This window comes from Lissotriton vulgaris, chromosome 11 (assembly GCF_964263255.1).
Source record: "Lissotriton vulgaris chromosome 11, aLisVul1.2, whole genome shotgun sequence".
Taxonomy (NCBI): domain Eukaryota; kingdom Metazoa; phylum Chordata; class Amphibia; order Caudata; family Salamandridae; genus Lissotriton; species Lissotriton vulgaris.
Genome location: NC_141699.1, coordinates 995,696,493 through 995,711,409, shown reverse-complemented (window position 1 = coordinate 995,711,409; position 14,917 = coordinate 995,696,493). Strand labels below are relative to the sequence as shown.

Genomic DNA, 14,917 nt, shown 5'->3' with positions numbered 1-14,917 from the left:
GATATGTGAGTCTGTTAGTTGAATTGAAAAGTATGGTGGAGTGATAGAAAAGGGAAGAGTCGTGAAAGTGTCTATTTGGACATTATAGCAGCAGGAGCACGTTTGGGATGAGTAGAGGGGGTGGGAAGAGTTAGAGGGAATGTGACAGAGGATGGACGAGGCACTTTTGCGAGGAAACCTCACCAGAAGCAAATGGTGCTCGCAGGGGTATGCTGCATTTTGAAGTAAAGAGGAGCCAATTATTAGTGATGGGCCTTAAATTGGATGTTCACCACTGTTTCATCCGCCTTTATATCTCATCAGTTAGCCAAGACAGTATCTGTTGGAAGCAGAGGATCAAAGCAAACATCCAATGATGGATGTTCACTAATCAAACCTGGCAAAATACACATGTAGTTTGCTTTTAAAGATGACCTGGGATGGTTGGAGAGCAACCCAGGGAGACCAGGATGGGTGCAGGGAAGCAGCATGTGGGGCAGCGATAAAGAAAACACATGCAGTCCCAATGAATGGGAAAAAGAAAAAAATGGTTCCTTCCTGTGAAATTTGAAAGCATAACAGAGATCCAATCAATGGAAAGTAAGGGAAAAAAACTGCTCCGAAAGGGATGAAAACAAGATGAAAGAAAGCCACAATAAGAAACAAACGAATTAGTGTGACAAGAAAAGCAACCAATGTTAATGCATCTATAAACTCTCTACAGGTGATACATAAAGACAGGATATTGAAAGCAACATTTAGATGGTCTAAATTGTTTGCATGGGGTTATCGTGATTTGTCTTATTTTATTAATTAACCCCACTCCCTGTTTTTTCATGTTAATCTTCTTTTGAAATCATGAGATGCAATGAAATGTCAGGTAGTTCAAGTGTGGCTTGATGAACTCTTTAGTTCACTCTGTTTCTCCTTAAAGGAAAGGTACTTAAGCCTTTAACAAATTCCAAGGATAATTGGTTATTGCTCACAGGTTCCAAATAGTTCTCAATTCTTTAGTGTGCATGGCTCTCCTTCCTTCTTCCTCCGTTTCTCATTTAAGGAATCTTTATTCTTGTCTTCTTGCTATATCCGGTGAACAATCTGAACCAGGTGCTCCTCTCACCTTTACGTAGCCCACAAGTGTGGACCAAACCTTCAAGTACGTCGGACATGAGATGGGACAAGTTGGTGACTGCATCCATGTGTAGGAACAAGAAGGAAGGGTGACCTCCACTCCAGCAAGTAGAAGTCACCCTTCCATCATAGAGGCCACAGTATGTGCTATATTAGGCACGTTGCAAAGTCAACTGTGAGACATGGTAGTAATCAGCATATTCTGTCTGCAAAGAGTGGGGATGGAAGCCAGCTTGCAAGTTGGCAGAATAAAAACAAATTATGTTGTGGTAGAGGGTGAAGGTCTTGGAAAGGGCCACCAATCTGATGAAACTGGTAGAGTGGGTCTATGTCCTCTGATTCTTGCCTGAATGGGGAGGGTTGCAATGGCTGTTCAGAATAACTCAAGAACAAATTAAGGAATATCTTCAGATAAGCCTGATGGCTACAACCATAACTATATTAACTGCACCATTATCTGATTGTTTTTGATTTTTTTTTACCTTTTTTTTTTTTACTTTTACGGTATGCTGTAAACAAAAAAAATCAACCGATGGAAATCGGAAACATTTGCTCCCTCTCCTAGATGTAAAAAAATCATTCGATTATTAGTAAATCATATGCTAGTTCAATAAGATATTCAATTAATATTGAGATGTATGTCTAGGTTCACATCCAAGTTTGAATTTATAGCTATACTTAAAGCCAGACGTTGGAAAGATTCTACTGGCACAGAGGCACAGACTAGATACATGAGATAATGGAGACGTTTGGAAAACAAATGAATGGAAGTAGAAATAGCAAAATCTCTAGAGGAACCTGGGGCTTGGATTATTAAAATATTTGTAACATGTAATTTCATAACCAAAATATAAAATGTAAAGAGCGCGGTAGTATTGAGATTGTAACTATATATTTGCATAAAAAGTGTTCTTAGTAGGACCTTCTTGCAGCTCACTCACTTCAAGATTTCAATGCCTTCAAAGTGCGACTCCTGCTACACAGAAAATATTTTATAGAAATATATACACAAACCCAGTTCGTTTTAGAGTTCGTTTTAGCAGTGAAACAAATCTCATCTATGTGATTGAAAAACAAAATCTATCAGTAGATAATCGCTTTACCCTTTCAAATTTGGAAATTAGCTGCTTGGCATAGGAATTGAATGTCAATGTGTTTTTCTTGGGTTTTAAATCAAAAGCAATGTTCTTTGGATTATAAAAAGTTTTAGGCGCCTTACACTGATCTAACCATTTCTGTGATTCTCAGAGTCAGTGTTGACCACATAGTGTTTTTTATGATGCCCAAAAGCTGGAAAAAATTCTTTCCAAATTACATCATGCCTTGTGCCACTTTGTCCGAATCTCAACTTGAAAGGGACGTTAAATGGGCATGTCAGAAAGGCTATGTATCAATGGTATATGCCCTGCAACTGCAATGTACTGATCAGGTACGTAACCCAGAGTTAAAATGGTAACTGATCCGCAGAGGGGAAACTGTTCCAGTGGCATAGCTTCCCTTTTGGCAATCGTGTTGATGGCCGCGAAGGAGCAGACCGAACTCTCACAGCCGTACATATTTCTCAAGTTCTGTAGTAATGCGTTTGAAGCAGTACAGCCTCTCCAGCTTTGCCTTTATCTTGCTTAACTACCCCTTTCTAGTATAAGTAGTTCCAGCTGTCTTAAATAGGACGAATTTATAGTCACCTTCACAGACTAAACAAGTTAGTTATCTGGAGACATTCAAAATCTTATTCTTCAATTAATTATGCAACTGAATGGCTTTGAGAGTGCGCAGCTCGACAGTGCCTCCGATGACTGCATGGCACGTACACAGTTTGAGTACATGTCCATGCTTCTGAACTCTTAACCGGGAGGAGTGTAGTATTTATGCGCTTGTACCAAAGCCTCTTTTTCTCGGTTTGATATCTCTTTTTGTTATAGAAGGTAGAGACCTTAGCTGAAGACTTTATTTGCCAACATCTGCCTTGTTAAGAGCTCCTCCCTCGTCTAGATTTTTCTGGTTGTTTGTACTGCTTGCTTTCCCTTTCTTTTTGAAACACTCGGTTTTTTCTTCAATGTCTGCCCTTCTACATTGGTGCTTTCCTTGTGATTGAATATTTGTTTTGTTTTCTGCCTTGTTCGGTGTTTTCTGCAGTATGATTGAAGGAGCTTAGATTACACACTCATGAAAGCAGTTTTCACAAACAATAAATTGATCATGATGCAATCAGTAGGGTCTTTCATCACTGGTTAATACATTGATGGGGTCAAAGGGTGACTTGTAAGAGACCTGACATTGATATGTGCCCAATAGGTGGTAGAGGTTCTATGTTCACAGTTAGTAGTTTGGCTAGAAAGTGAATTTTTGTGATAAATAAATCTAGATGAGAGATTTGATTTCCTTGGTAAAGTGGTGTAGCCCTTTATACCTTTTTTTCCATAGAGCTCTATAAGCTCCACTGAGTTGTTCGTTATTCCCTTCCCTGCTGGAGGGTGAAACCTGTCTAGCACACACAAGATACTTTTCCGAATAATTTATAGTTTATGGAACCTTGAAAGTACTATAAATGCTGTATATATGTACCCTCAATACAAAGTTGAGGCATTTGAACTTCATACACTAGTACCTCCACTGTGGCTGAGCAAAAGACCAACGAGACTCTGGTACTCCCTAATTATTAAACTTCACATTGTGGTAAAATACTTTATTGCAGGGGGTTAGCAGACATTAATTATATGCACTTAAAGGATTCAGTTGAGGTGAATATGACATTTAAAACATATAAGAACTACTCAAATCTTTCTCTCGTGCATGGCTATTCACAGCACACCACAGTGAAACTCAACTCCCCACAAATATTTAGGTCTGAACTTGACAAAACACAGCTAGACCATCGTAAAAGGAATTTTGGAGACAGTTTTAGCTTCCTGCAGGGGAACCTGTGTGTCGTCTAATGGGTATAGAGGATTTTGGTGAACGGGATTCTTGGACAGATACATCCAGGAACTGAATTGGCTGCCTTGCTAATCCATGATCAGCTAGCACCCGCATATGACCTGCATGGTGGAGTAATTGTTGTTTTAGATTGTGCTCTGAAATGTTGCTCCCTGTTCTTTTTTCTACTCCCAGGCTGTCTTTGCCGGCATTGACACCTGCCCATCTTTATCTAGTTAGACGCTGTTGGGTCACACTTCCAAGTATCACAGGCCAGTAGCGCATGAAAGGCCTTCTTGCTTCCTAATCCAGGCTGTGAAAGCCTTAGTTCTTCGACCAGCCATTACAGGTCCAGAAGAACACTTGACTAAGGGTAACGTCTGCTGGTCAGAGATGGACTTTAGGTTTCCTGAGACCGTACATGCACTTGTTGCAATCTTTAACCCTATACTCTTCCAACTGGTTCATCCTACCTCGGGGTCTGAAATGAGTAGCTTATGAGATACCAGAAGTTCTCAATTTGCTAGTAAGTTGCTCACTGTCCTGTAGGCAAGCTCAGTACCTCATCCAGTGGACCTGGAGCTGAGCAGCCAGCAAATACAGTAACACAGCCCCACATTCATAATGTGACAATCGTCTTGGAGCAAACTGGCATGGTGATTAGTCTTGTTGCAGGACACTGTGCTGACAGAACTGAAAGAAGAATGTGAGCAGTAGTAATTGGAGCTAGTGTGTACGTGTGTGTGCGCACAAATCAATTTTGGAAGCAGTCTAAAGTTGGATGAGGGCATGGGTCTGGGCAGGAATGTAGTGCTTTTTTTTTTTACTCCTTGTGAAAGTCATCCATGAGGGCCTGCTTGGAAGTGTTTTTTTAAATGTTCTTACTGTCTGCAGACAGCACAGCTTGTTCGTTGGGGCTTCCAGTAGCATCATTACTAACACACCCAGGGTCTCAGCATATGCATTTGTAAACTTGTTCTGACAGAAGATTACTGTCCCTTAGATGTAAGAAGCGATTAATCCATGATATCTAGCCTAGTTGAAGATTTTTTCCTTATAATATAGTTCCCACTAATAGTACCTTTAGGATGGCTGAGATCAGGTGGATCACTTTTCTTGGAAGAAAGGGAAAAAAAGTTATTCAAAAATATTAATGCTGGTTGATGTGAGAAATCTAGTACTAACCCTTGTTTTCCTCTTAAGAGGCAGATTTAATCTGTTGGCATTATTTGTTTGCCACCAGGCAGCTTGTAGTCTACTGCATTTATAAAGGAGCTATTTGGGTTGATAGAACAACGGACAACTATTTAATGATGATTACTGCATTTCAGGAGTTTTTGTGCTGTCTAACTCTGTCACATATACTAAAACAGTTGTGCTCTCCTTTCTTCTTGTCTGTCTCAGCCATACAAAGAGTTTTGTATTGCAGGGTAGTCTGTTGTTGAAGATGGTCACAAGGTTATTCCCAAACGATGTTTAAGACCTACAAAGCCAGTGGCGTAACAATAGGCCATCAGCTCCCGCAGTGCTGGGGGTGCCCCCTCTGTCACAGTGCACAGTCAGGCCTGAGTATTATTGACTGGGTCAGGTGCGTGTGTTAGGGGAGGGGGGAGGAGTGCTCCATGCACTTTGCAGGGGGCCCCCTCAAGTTTAGTTACACCACTATACTAAACAGATGTTTTTAGCGATTAGGTTTTTAGGAATGCATTGGTGTTCGTTTTGGAGTCTGGGTGCATGTGATGTGGCTAGTTGAGGACACATCTCATTGATTTATGGGGTAAACTTGATGAACCCTATGACTGAAGATGAGTAACTTCTCTTTGGTGAAGGTTTCTGATGAATAGTAGTAACTCCTATTACGTCGTTTTGTGAAATGTGTTCTTAAGAGTGGTATGCTGTGACTGAAGGGAGCGGATTGCCATGATGCGTCATTTTAAATTGAGTTTTAGAGTGATAGTGAAGAGGCAAAAACATATCTCTTATGTTCTGCCAGGCTGTTCTCTTTTAGGCTTATTCTAATCTTCCTTGGGAGTCTTTGACCGTTTGGCGCCGGGACACTTCTATTGAAGTACTATCGCTCTTTAGAAGCTCTATTGTTATTATTATTATTATTATTATTATTATTATTATTATTATTATTATTGGTCTAATATCTGTCTTAGGTGGCAAACTAACACTAGAATTAACTTTATTTTTTGCAGTTGTGAAAGATAGTTTCGAAAATAGTGATCTCTACCTAGCTGTGCTTAAATACGTGTCAATAAGAGTGCCTTGTTTAATTCTCTTTTTTTGCAATTGTGTAAGCCAAACCGACAGACCACGCACACAACCTGGGCGTCTTCCTGGACTCCTCCCTCTCCATGACCAGACAAGTCAACGCCGTCTCCTCGACGTGTTTCAACATCCTGCGCATGCTACAAAAGATCTTCCGGTGGATCCCCACCGAGACCAGGAAACGGTCACCCAGGCCCTCGTCACCAGCCGCCTGGACTACGGCAACTCCCTCTACGCCGGAACCACCGCCAAACTCCAGAAGAGGCTCCAGCGGATCCAGAACGCCTCAGCACGACTCATCCTGGACATCCCCCGTCGCAACCACATCTCAGGACACCTGAGAGACCTGCACTGGCTCCCGGTCAACAAGAGAATCACCTTCCGTCTCCTCACCCACGCACACAAAGCCCTACACAACCAAGGCCCAGGATACCTCAACAGCCGCCTCAACTTCTACGCTCCCAAACGCCAGCTTCGATCGACCGTCCATGCCCACGCCGCCGTCCCCCGCAACCGAAGAGCCACCACAGGGGGAAGGTCCTTCTCCTACCTCGCCGGCAAGCCTTGGAAGTCCCTCCCGCCCCACCTCCGCCTGACCCAGGACCACCTCGCCTTCAGGAAGCAGCTCAAGACCTGGCTGTTAGAGCAGTAGCAGACCCCCCTCCCCTAGCGCCTTGAGACCCTCCGGGTGAGTAGTGCGCTATATAAATGCCTTGATTGATTGATTGATAAGTTGCAGTAATGGGGTACAGTGTAGGGTAACATTTGCATCCGTTTTGTGATGGTGCAAGGGGGACATAATGATCAGTAGTGCTAATGGCCTGATGTGTGGGCCCATTGATGGAATTAACATGAGGGAGTTGAGATAGAGAATACAGGAAGGGGACTTTCAGTGTACGGAAGGCGTAAGGCCGGGCAGATAGTTGTCTAAGAAGGTAGGATTTATGGCCATCGGTACAACGTTTGGCATGGAAAGAACACTGCAAGACAAAGGATGAGAAGATATTTGATGCATAGCAGGTGGAGGTTGGGCAGGTGAACGTAGTGGGAAATGGGATTGGGAGCGTAGGTCGGGTGCAGGAATGTGTGTTCTGAAATAGGATTTAATTGCTGCCCGCCTCCTCAGTGAGTCCAGGCACTCCCTGCAACGTCCCTTCGCCTCCCTGGCACTCAGCAATTTATGAATTTGTGCAGTCGGGTCAATTGTGATTTAAAATTTACTGCAGCTGAGCAACGCAGCGGCCGTTGCAAGCAGACAGCCGTGCTGTGCCAAGATTTGAAATTGCTGTAAAACGAGTAACAGCCTCCCACAACAAACTCTGGCAGCAGTGAATACTAAGCATGATGTGACGTCAGACCCAGCAGCGCCCGACTGTTGCACATAACCTGACTAGGCTGATGTCTCAGTAGTAGCCATTGGGCACTACCTCGACGTTATGTCAGGTCTTAGAGCTGCACCGCTGGGCAATCAATCTCCAAGGTGAAAAACATTGTAGCGGCCTGCCAGCAGCAGGTGCTACTAGCTCAGCTCCTCTGGGAGCCGCATGTGCACGCCATAGCGCACTGCCAGCCACTTCAGTGCAGTAGGCAGCGATAATGGCTTGACCTCTGAGGCGCTATGCCTATAATACGTGACAATGTATTTCAGTTTGGTGATGCGCTGCACCACACTGAAATGCGTTAGTCTAACACCATACTTGATATTTGGCAGGACTCGGATTTAGTTTATTGACATGCAGAGAGCAGGGTCCATAGTTACTGGTTACCTACACTTAAAGAGCTGCTGGAGGTTGGAAACGTTTTTGATGAATGGTTGGTACTAGCGGTGTGGTGGAAACAAATTACTTAAGGTTGTGCATGCCTTGTAGAAGTTAGCATTGACCCAAAGCACATTCTACCCATTCTATTCCAGTCAATAAGCAAGCATACGATTTTGATGGTAAAATCGAAGGGGAATAGATTTCATCCATAATATTGAACAGAAACATGGTTAAGCTGGCTTAGCTGAATCTGCGTTGACCTTTGAAACAAGACCCAACAGTTTTGCATTGTGTACTGGTTAGATGTTTTATTTCTGCTTTTTTCTATATTAATGGTACTTTCTTTGATTGCAGGTTAATGGAACAGATGCAGAATACGAATATGAAGAAATCACGCTTGAAAGGGTAAAGAATACGTTGCATTCAAATTAACTGTCAGTTTTTTGATAGTATAATGTGCCACTAAATTACTACGTGTTTTCTGCTCTTTTTTACTGTGTTTCTCTTATTTGACTTGTTCCCTTATTGTCTTTATGTGAAAATTTGTTTGCATAGGGGGCATTTTAGAGTTAGTTTCTGCTCTTTTAGGTGAACTTCTACTTTTTAATTGAGTATCGAAAGATATTTCTTTTTATCCCGTAGCCTAACAAATAACTGTGACAGTTTCACTTAGTGGATAGTCAGATGATGTTGAAATTGTGTTAGGAAGACAACAGAATATATAATTTAGATTGTGAATATGCATGCTATCTCCAAGGTCTGGTACAGTAGGGAAGCATTTGAAAAATCCTTTAAAAATATGAATGTGCAGTGGATGTAAAAGATTTACTTTCCTTGTAATAGTTGACTTTCCTTCAGTCCTTTTGTGCTAGCACATGATCTAAGTACGGTTCTTCTGTTCCGTAGTCTGAAGGGGTGGACAAAAATTAAATTAGCAGTGCAATAACAAACTTTGACGAATATGTCTTCACTAAGGTTTTGCCCATATTATTAAGAATTGGAAAAACCAAAATGTTGTGCTTTTGAAAGGTGTCACCTGACGTTTTGGGTTAGTCGATGCTTGATGACTATGCTGAACAGCAGCAGCAAAATGCAGATAGAAACGCGCTTACTGATTTATGTTTAACAGCATTCTAACAAAAACAGCTGGAAGGACTGGTCCCAGTGTCATTATGTATGCTAGGTTTCATCATGATGCTGTGGCTTCCATACTTTTTCACTTTTGTTTCACTGTTCCAAAATAATTTAAAGCAGTTCTAAAGTGTTAAAAAGAGACAATAGTGCAAGGAGTATTCCTGGGGCACATTGCAGATGTGAGTCCTTTAAGAAAGGAAACAAGCATTGGCAAAACCAATAGATTTTGGCAATTCAAGAGTTATTGTAATTGCAACGTTATTGTCTTTTAGGCATGTGTTTTGGAGTGGCATAACCTATTGGCTTTGCTTGCAAAGGTGGGTATAGAAATTAAAATAGTGAGACAAGACTGAGAACCGGGCAACTGAGGGCATTTACAGTGGCATATTACAAGGAACAGCGAGCTTGATTACTCTATTTCTCCGCAAGCAGCTGTTTTCTGAACACTGAGCGGCATGCAGCGCTCTAGACATTGTCGAGAAAAAAAGCCCAACTCCCATTAGAAAAAGGCCCGAGAGAAACCGAGCATACTAATGAACTTGGATAGAACTCAGAGTTAGTTTATCCAAGAAGTGTTTACCGCGGGCTTTCATACGCGCGGGGTATGTACTCACAGTGGAGCAAAGCAGTGAAAAACAGTTAACTGTGAAAGTCCTAAAATATAAAGCATTACTTATATGTACTACTTATATCATGTTTATTGTAATGCCATCAATCAGAAAATCAGGCACACATTCGATTTAGAGTCAATGTGTGTATGTTTGCCATAGAATAAGGAAGTATTTTACAGCAGTTACAAGTGAGTAGTTGCTCAGTTTTAAGCATGCAGGGAGTAATAAAGAAACATGATCTGGGTATGGAAAGAAGCCTCTGGGTTGGGGGTCGGTTGGGAGGGAGCGGGTAGGAGAAGACAGAGCGAGGGAAAACATAGGCTGTTATGTGGAGTGCTCTAAAACAAAGAAAAAAGTAGCTCCTAAAACAGCAGCAGTGGATGGACACAAGTACTTGGTCCATGCCCTGGGGAGGAGCAAATACAGGAAGAGGCATGACACATGCATGCCTGGGACAAACAGGAAAGAAGGTTACAAGGGTGATGTTGGAGCGAACGGTTGGTAAGCCTGAGGGCGGGCTGAAGCCCACTGAATTGTAAGCATGTCTCTTCAAGACCGCGTGTGCACTGTCTACCTGAGACCTAAAAAGAATCAAAACAGAGGGACGAGGGAAGGGCAGCAGAGCAGTGAGGCGTTGAAAAGAATATCGGAGCATCAGAGAAGTGATAGGGGTGATGAAAGAGTCAACACTACTAAACAGCAGGAGTTAGCAGATTAGCTAGGGGGGATTTGATAGGGAAAGGTGCACACTAGGCAGAGAGCTGGAAAACACATGAACTTGGTTTGCTGGAACAGAAAGTAAAAAGTAGTTCCCTCATGTCAGCCCTGAAGTGATTCAAGAGTTCCTAAAAAAAGCATGGTAAAGAATATATACTCCAAGGGAAGGACAAACAAAGAAGAGGAAGAAAGGGTTACTGAATGAGACTGAATGACATGAAAGTCAAACATTTATTTTATTGAAAGGCCAACTTTAAGTATTGCAGTTTTACAAATCAGGTCTTTTAACAATAAACAGCTAAAAGCTGTCTGTAGGTGAGATCTGAAAATCGTTCTCCGATTTTCAATAACTCTAAACTAAATATCGGTCGTTTTTCTTTTTTTTAACAGGAAGGGCTGCACAGTACTAGTAAGGGTTTGCATATGATATATAAAGTAGGCCAGTTATGCTAGTCTCCTTGGATGTTAAAGATATGTTTAATGAAATAGAATGGTCTTTCCTAAAACCAATTAATAAAAGAAATCATTGTCCGAGTTGGGTTAACCTACATCTGAAGAGGTTGAAGGTTCTTCCTATGTGGGCTGAAAAGCACCAGTCAACATTCTCCTGAAGTTTGTATCCCTTTTGCTGATATACTTACCCCAGTATTGGAACTTTCATAGATTCCCATGCTTTGTATCATTCCCCGTCGTCTGAATGGGAGTCTCGGTAACAAAAATACCATAGCTGTCGGTACAAAAGACCAAGGAAAAAGGCCTAGGCCTCATTCTCTTTTGTGGCATATCACCCTCTTTGTGTAAAAGAGACCAAACTTAGGCCTCAGCCAATCAGAAGTGCCTCACCACTTAGAACCTTCCTGAAGAAACCTCAGTGCCCCAGATTTTCTACCGCACGTTGTGCTTAGGGAGTCTCCTTTGAGCTCTACTCAACTTCTACTATTCAAAAGGATTTACTTCAGGATTTTTCTTCAGAATCTTTCAGATTCACCTCAGGATTGTTGCTGCCTTCCAGGATGTCAGAAGTGGAGAAGAAAAAAGCCCTTTTAAAGCCTTGTTCCACCTCTGGCAAGAAAAAGCTTTTTGTGGAGGATAAGCACAAAGACTGCATCTATTGCCTCTATCCTGACCACCAGGCTGCTGACTGTAAGATCTGTTGCACCTTTTCAACCAAAACCCTCCGGGACCGTGAGGGTAGGCTCTTGGCATGGCTTCAAAAGCTTAAATCCAGGAAGGAGACTGTCTCTAGTGACAGTGAGAATGCAGCGTCAATGTCTTCTACGAGAAGGTCAGAGAAGAGGGGTAGGGGATCCCCTTCTCCTTCTATGGAAAGATCTTCAAAGGCCTCAAAAAAGACCCCTAGTGAGTCTGAGAGCCCAGGTCCCAGCAAATCTCCTCACCGAGGTGTAACGGAGAGGGAAGGACCAACTACGCCTTCTACAGGTGAGAAGACTGCCACAGCCTTCAAAAACCCTTCATCCCAGTCTTCTGAGAGGAGTTCAAAGTCCTCGACGACGAAGACGTCGACGGCGGAAGTTCCGTCAACAAAAACATCGAAATCAGGATTGATATCGTCGACGATCCCGTCGACAGGGAGTTCGTCGACTAAGCTACCGTCGACGGCGGGGGCTTCACCGCTGACGGAGAATCCAAAGGTGCCGACGAGAAGGTGGTGATGACGGAGCCGACGACGACGAAGGTACCGTCGACGACGAAGGTACCGTCGACGACGAAGGTACCGTCGACGACGAAGGTTACAATAGCGTCGACGACGATGGTGCCGACGTCGACATTAACGACGACAACATCGACGACTTTGACAGTGACAATGGCTGGCGTGTCGACAATTTCATCGTCGACGACACGGATCTCTTCGACACGTATACAACCGTCGACGACATAACCGTCGACGATATTATCCTCTGAAAAGAGGATTACCATTTCTGTGACACTGATCACGCCAGAAATGACTTTTCCGAGGAGTGTGTCTCCCCTGCTGCCAACCATGCTCTTTCAAGAAGGGGAGTCAGAGAAGGATGAACAGGATGCGTACAGCTATGCCAATAGTCCCTCCCAGCTTCTTGTCAAATGCCAGGACACTGACTTGGAGGCGAATACGGTCACAAGGAAGTTGGTCATCTTCAGTCGGCCCGGTCGCAACAGCATTCTGAACAGGAAATGGTTACAGTGCCATCTTCTTTCCTTCAAGATCTGCATAAGATGCTGCAGGACTATAAATCTAAGGCAAGTAGGCCTCTTCCAGTTCCGTCAACGCCTGCTACGCCTACAGGGGCTTCAGCTTCATTCGTGACGCCTGATTTTCCGGCTCAAGCTTCCCCTCAGCCTCAAGCGTCCTTCCATCAGGATTCCTCCGTATTACAAGAGGCCCATGATGATTCCTCGGATGAGGATCAGCAGTCGGATCATGACTCTATTCCCAATACAGAATATGATGAATATATCATTCCAGATCCCTCATCACCAGTCCCGGACCCGGCGGATTCCCCGCCAGCGGACATTGGGGGCTTCCATCAGCTGATGGAAAGAACTGCTGCAAGATTCAAATTAGCCATGCCTAAGGTTACTACAGATTGTTTCTTATGATTTTAAGGAACCCTTTAGAAAATCAACTAGGTCCATTCCTATTGTAGATCATCTATGGAAAGAGGGCCTAAAGGCTATGAAGCACCCGGCGACGGTGGTCCCTGTGCTACCGCGTCTGGATAAAAAATACAAGGCACCCGATGATGGTCCTGCGGCTTTAACAGGTCACCCAAGACCAGACTCTGTGATCTCGCAGGCAGCGCAGAGAAAATCACGTAACCCCTCTGCTCCCCTAACAACTCCTCTGGACAAGGAAGGGCGGAGGTTGGATAATGTGGGTAAGAGATTCTCGTCGATGGCAAGTTTGCTGGTGCGAGCGGCTAATGTCCTAGCGATCCTGGGTAGGTACGACCGCCAGCTCTGGTGCGATGTCGCCCCGTACCTTGACCAGCTGCCTCCGGAGTCTTCATCTGAGGCAACGAAAATCTTACAGGAGGGGGAAGCGACGTTAATGGAAATTGCAACAACGGAGTTCCGTTCATTGGCTGGAGCGGCAGTACTCAGTCTCCAAGGATGGCTCAAAGCTACTAGGTTTCGGCCTGAGATCCAGAACAAGGTCATGGATCTTCCCTTTGATGAGGAGGCATTATTCAGCAAACTCATTGACGACACCCTGCAAGAAATAAAAAAGGACACAGAGACTGCCAGGTCCTTGGGGACCATTCAATACAGAAAGTCTCCTTTCAAGGGATCCAGAGGAAAGGGTGGTAACTACAGATGATCCTTCCAACAGCAACTCTATTCCACCAGGGGCTCAGGTACCGTCGCCTTAACAGCGCCAGGGCCAGTCTAACAACTACTCCCGGCCTTACAATAAGGGAAAACAGGCTGGACGAGGAAGGGATTCGTCCAAGCGCCAATAGCAGACTCCTGGCTTTTCCTACTGGACCCTCTTTCAGGAAATCATCAGTTGGAGGCAGAGTCAACAAATACCTTCAAAACTGGTCCAAGATAACATCAGACCGTTGGGTGCTCAACATCATTCGGAAAGGGCATACCTTGGAATTCACACAAGTCCCTCCACCAAGCCCCCGGCAGCCACTCCATCAAAACACCAGCGTCTCCTGCGGCTCGAAGTCCAACAGATGCTCCGAAAGGGAGCGATAGAGCCGGTCCCCTCAAACCAAAGGGGTCAAGGATTTTATTCCAGGTTCTTCCTAGTGAGGAAGACGCTAGAGAAGTGGCGCCCCATTTTAGACCTCAGGGAGCTAAACACCTATCTCATCTCCTTATCCTTCCGGATGGTGTCTCTCCAGGACATCTTGAAGCTTATCAGCCCGGGGGATTTCATGGCCACGCTCTATCTCGAGGATGCCTATTTCCACGTTCCGATTCACCCAGCACACAGAAGGTTTCTACGATTCACAGTAGCCAAGAGCCATTACCAGTTCAGAGTTTTACCCTTTGGACTCTGCTCAGCCCCAAGAATTTTTACAAAGGTGCTGGCGCCAGTAGCAGCTTTCCTGCAAAAAAACCATTTTCAGGTCTTCCCCTATCTGGACGACTGGTTACTGAAAACTCCGTCCAGGGAGGCAGCACTGAAGGCTGTTCAAGCTTGTACCAATTTGTTTCAGAACCTGGGACTCTCTGAACAACGAGAAGTCTTCCCTGGTCCCGCCCAGAAAAGCTCGCTTCCTGGGAGCCATCTTGGATTCGAGGCTCTCAAGAGCCTTCCCTACTCCGGAAAGGAGGAAGAAATTACAGACCTTGGCCCAGGACTTACAAACAAAAAAGTGTCTTTCAGTACGCCGCTACAAGTCTCTACTGGGAGTAATTTCATCGTGTATACCACTA

General features: G+C 44.0%; 1 protein-coding gene across 19 annotated transcripts in view; it reads left to right on the top strand.

Annotated features, from left to right (window-relative positions):
• DLG1 (discs large MAGUK scaffold protein 1) overlaps positions 1-14,917 on the top strand; it is a 1,304,904-nt gene that overhangs the window by 789,141 nt on the left and 500,846 nt on the right. For all 19 annotated transcript variants that reach the window (XM_086944257.1, XM_086944255.1, XM_086944253.1 and 16 more), the window contains one exon: positions 8,415-8,465. In XM_086944257.1, coding sequence (XP_086800383.1) covers positions 8,415-8,465 — 51 coding nt within the window. The remainder of the gene's footprint in view (positions 1-8,414; positions 8,466-14,917) is intronic.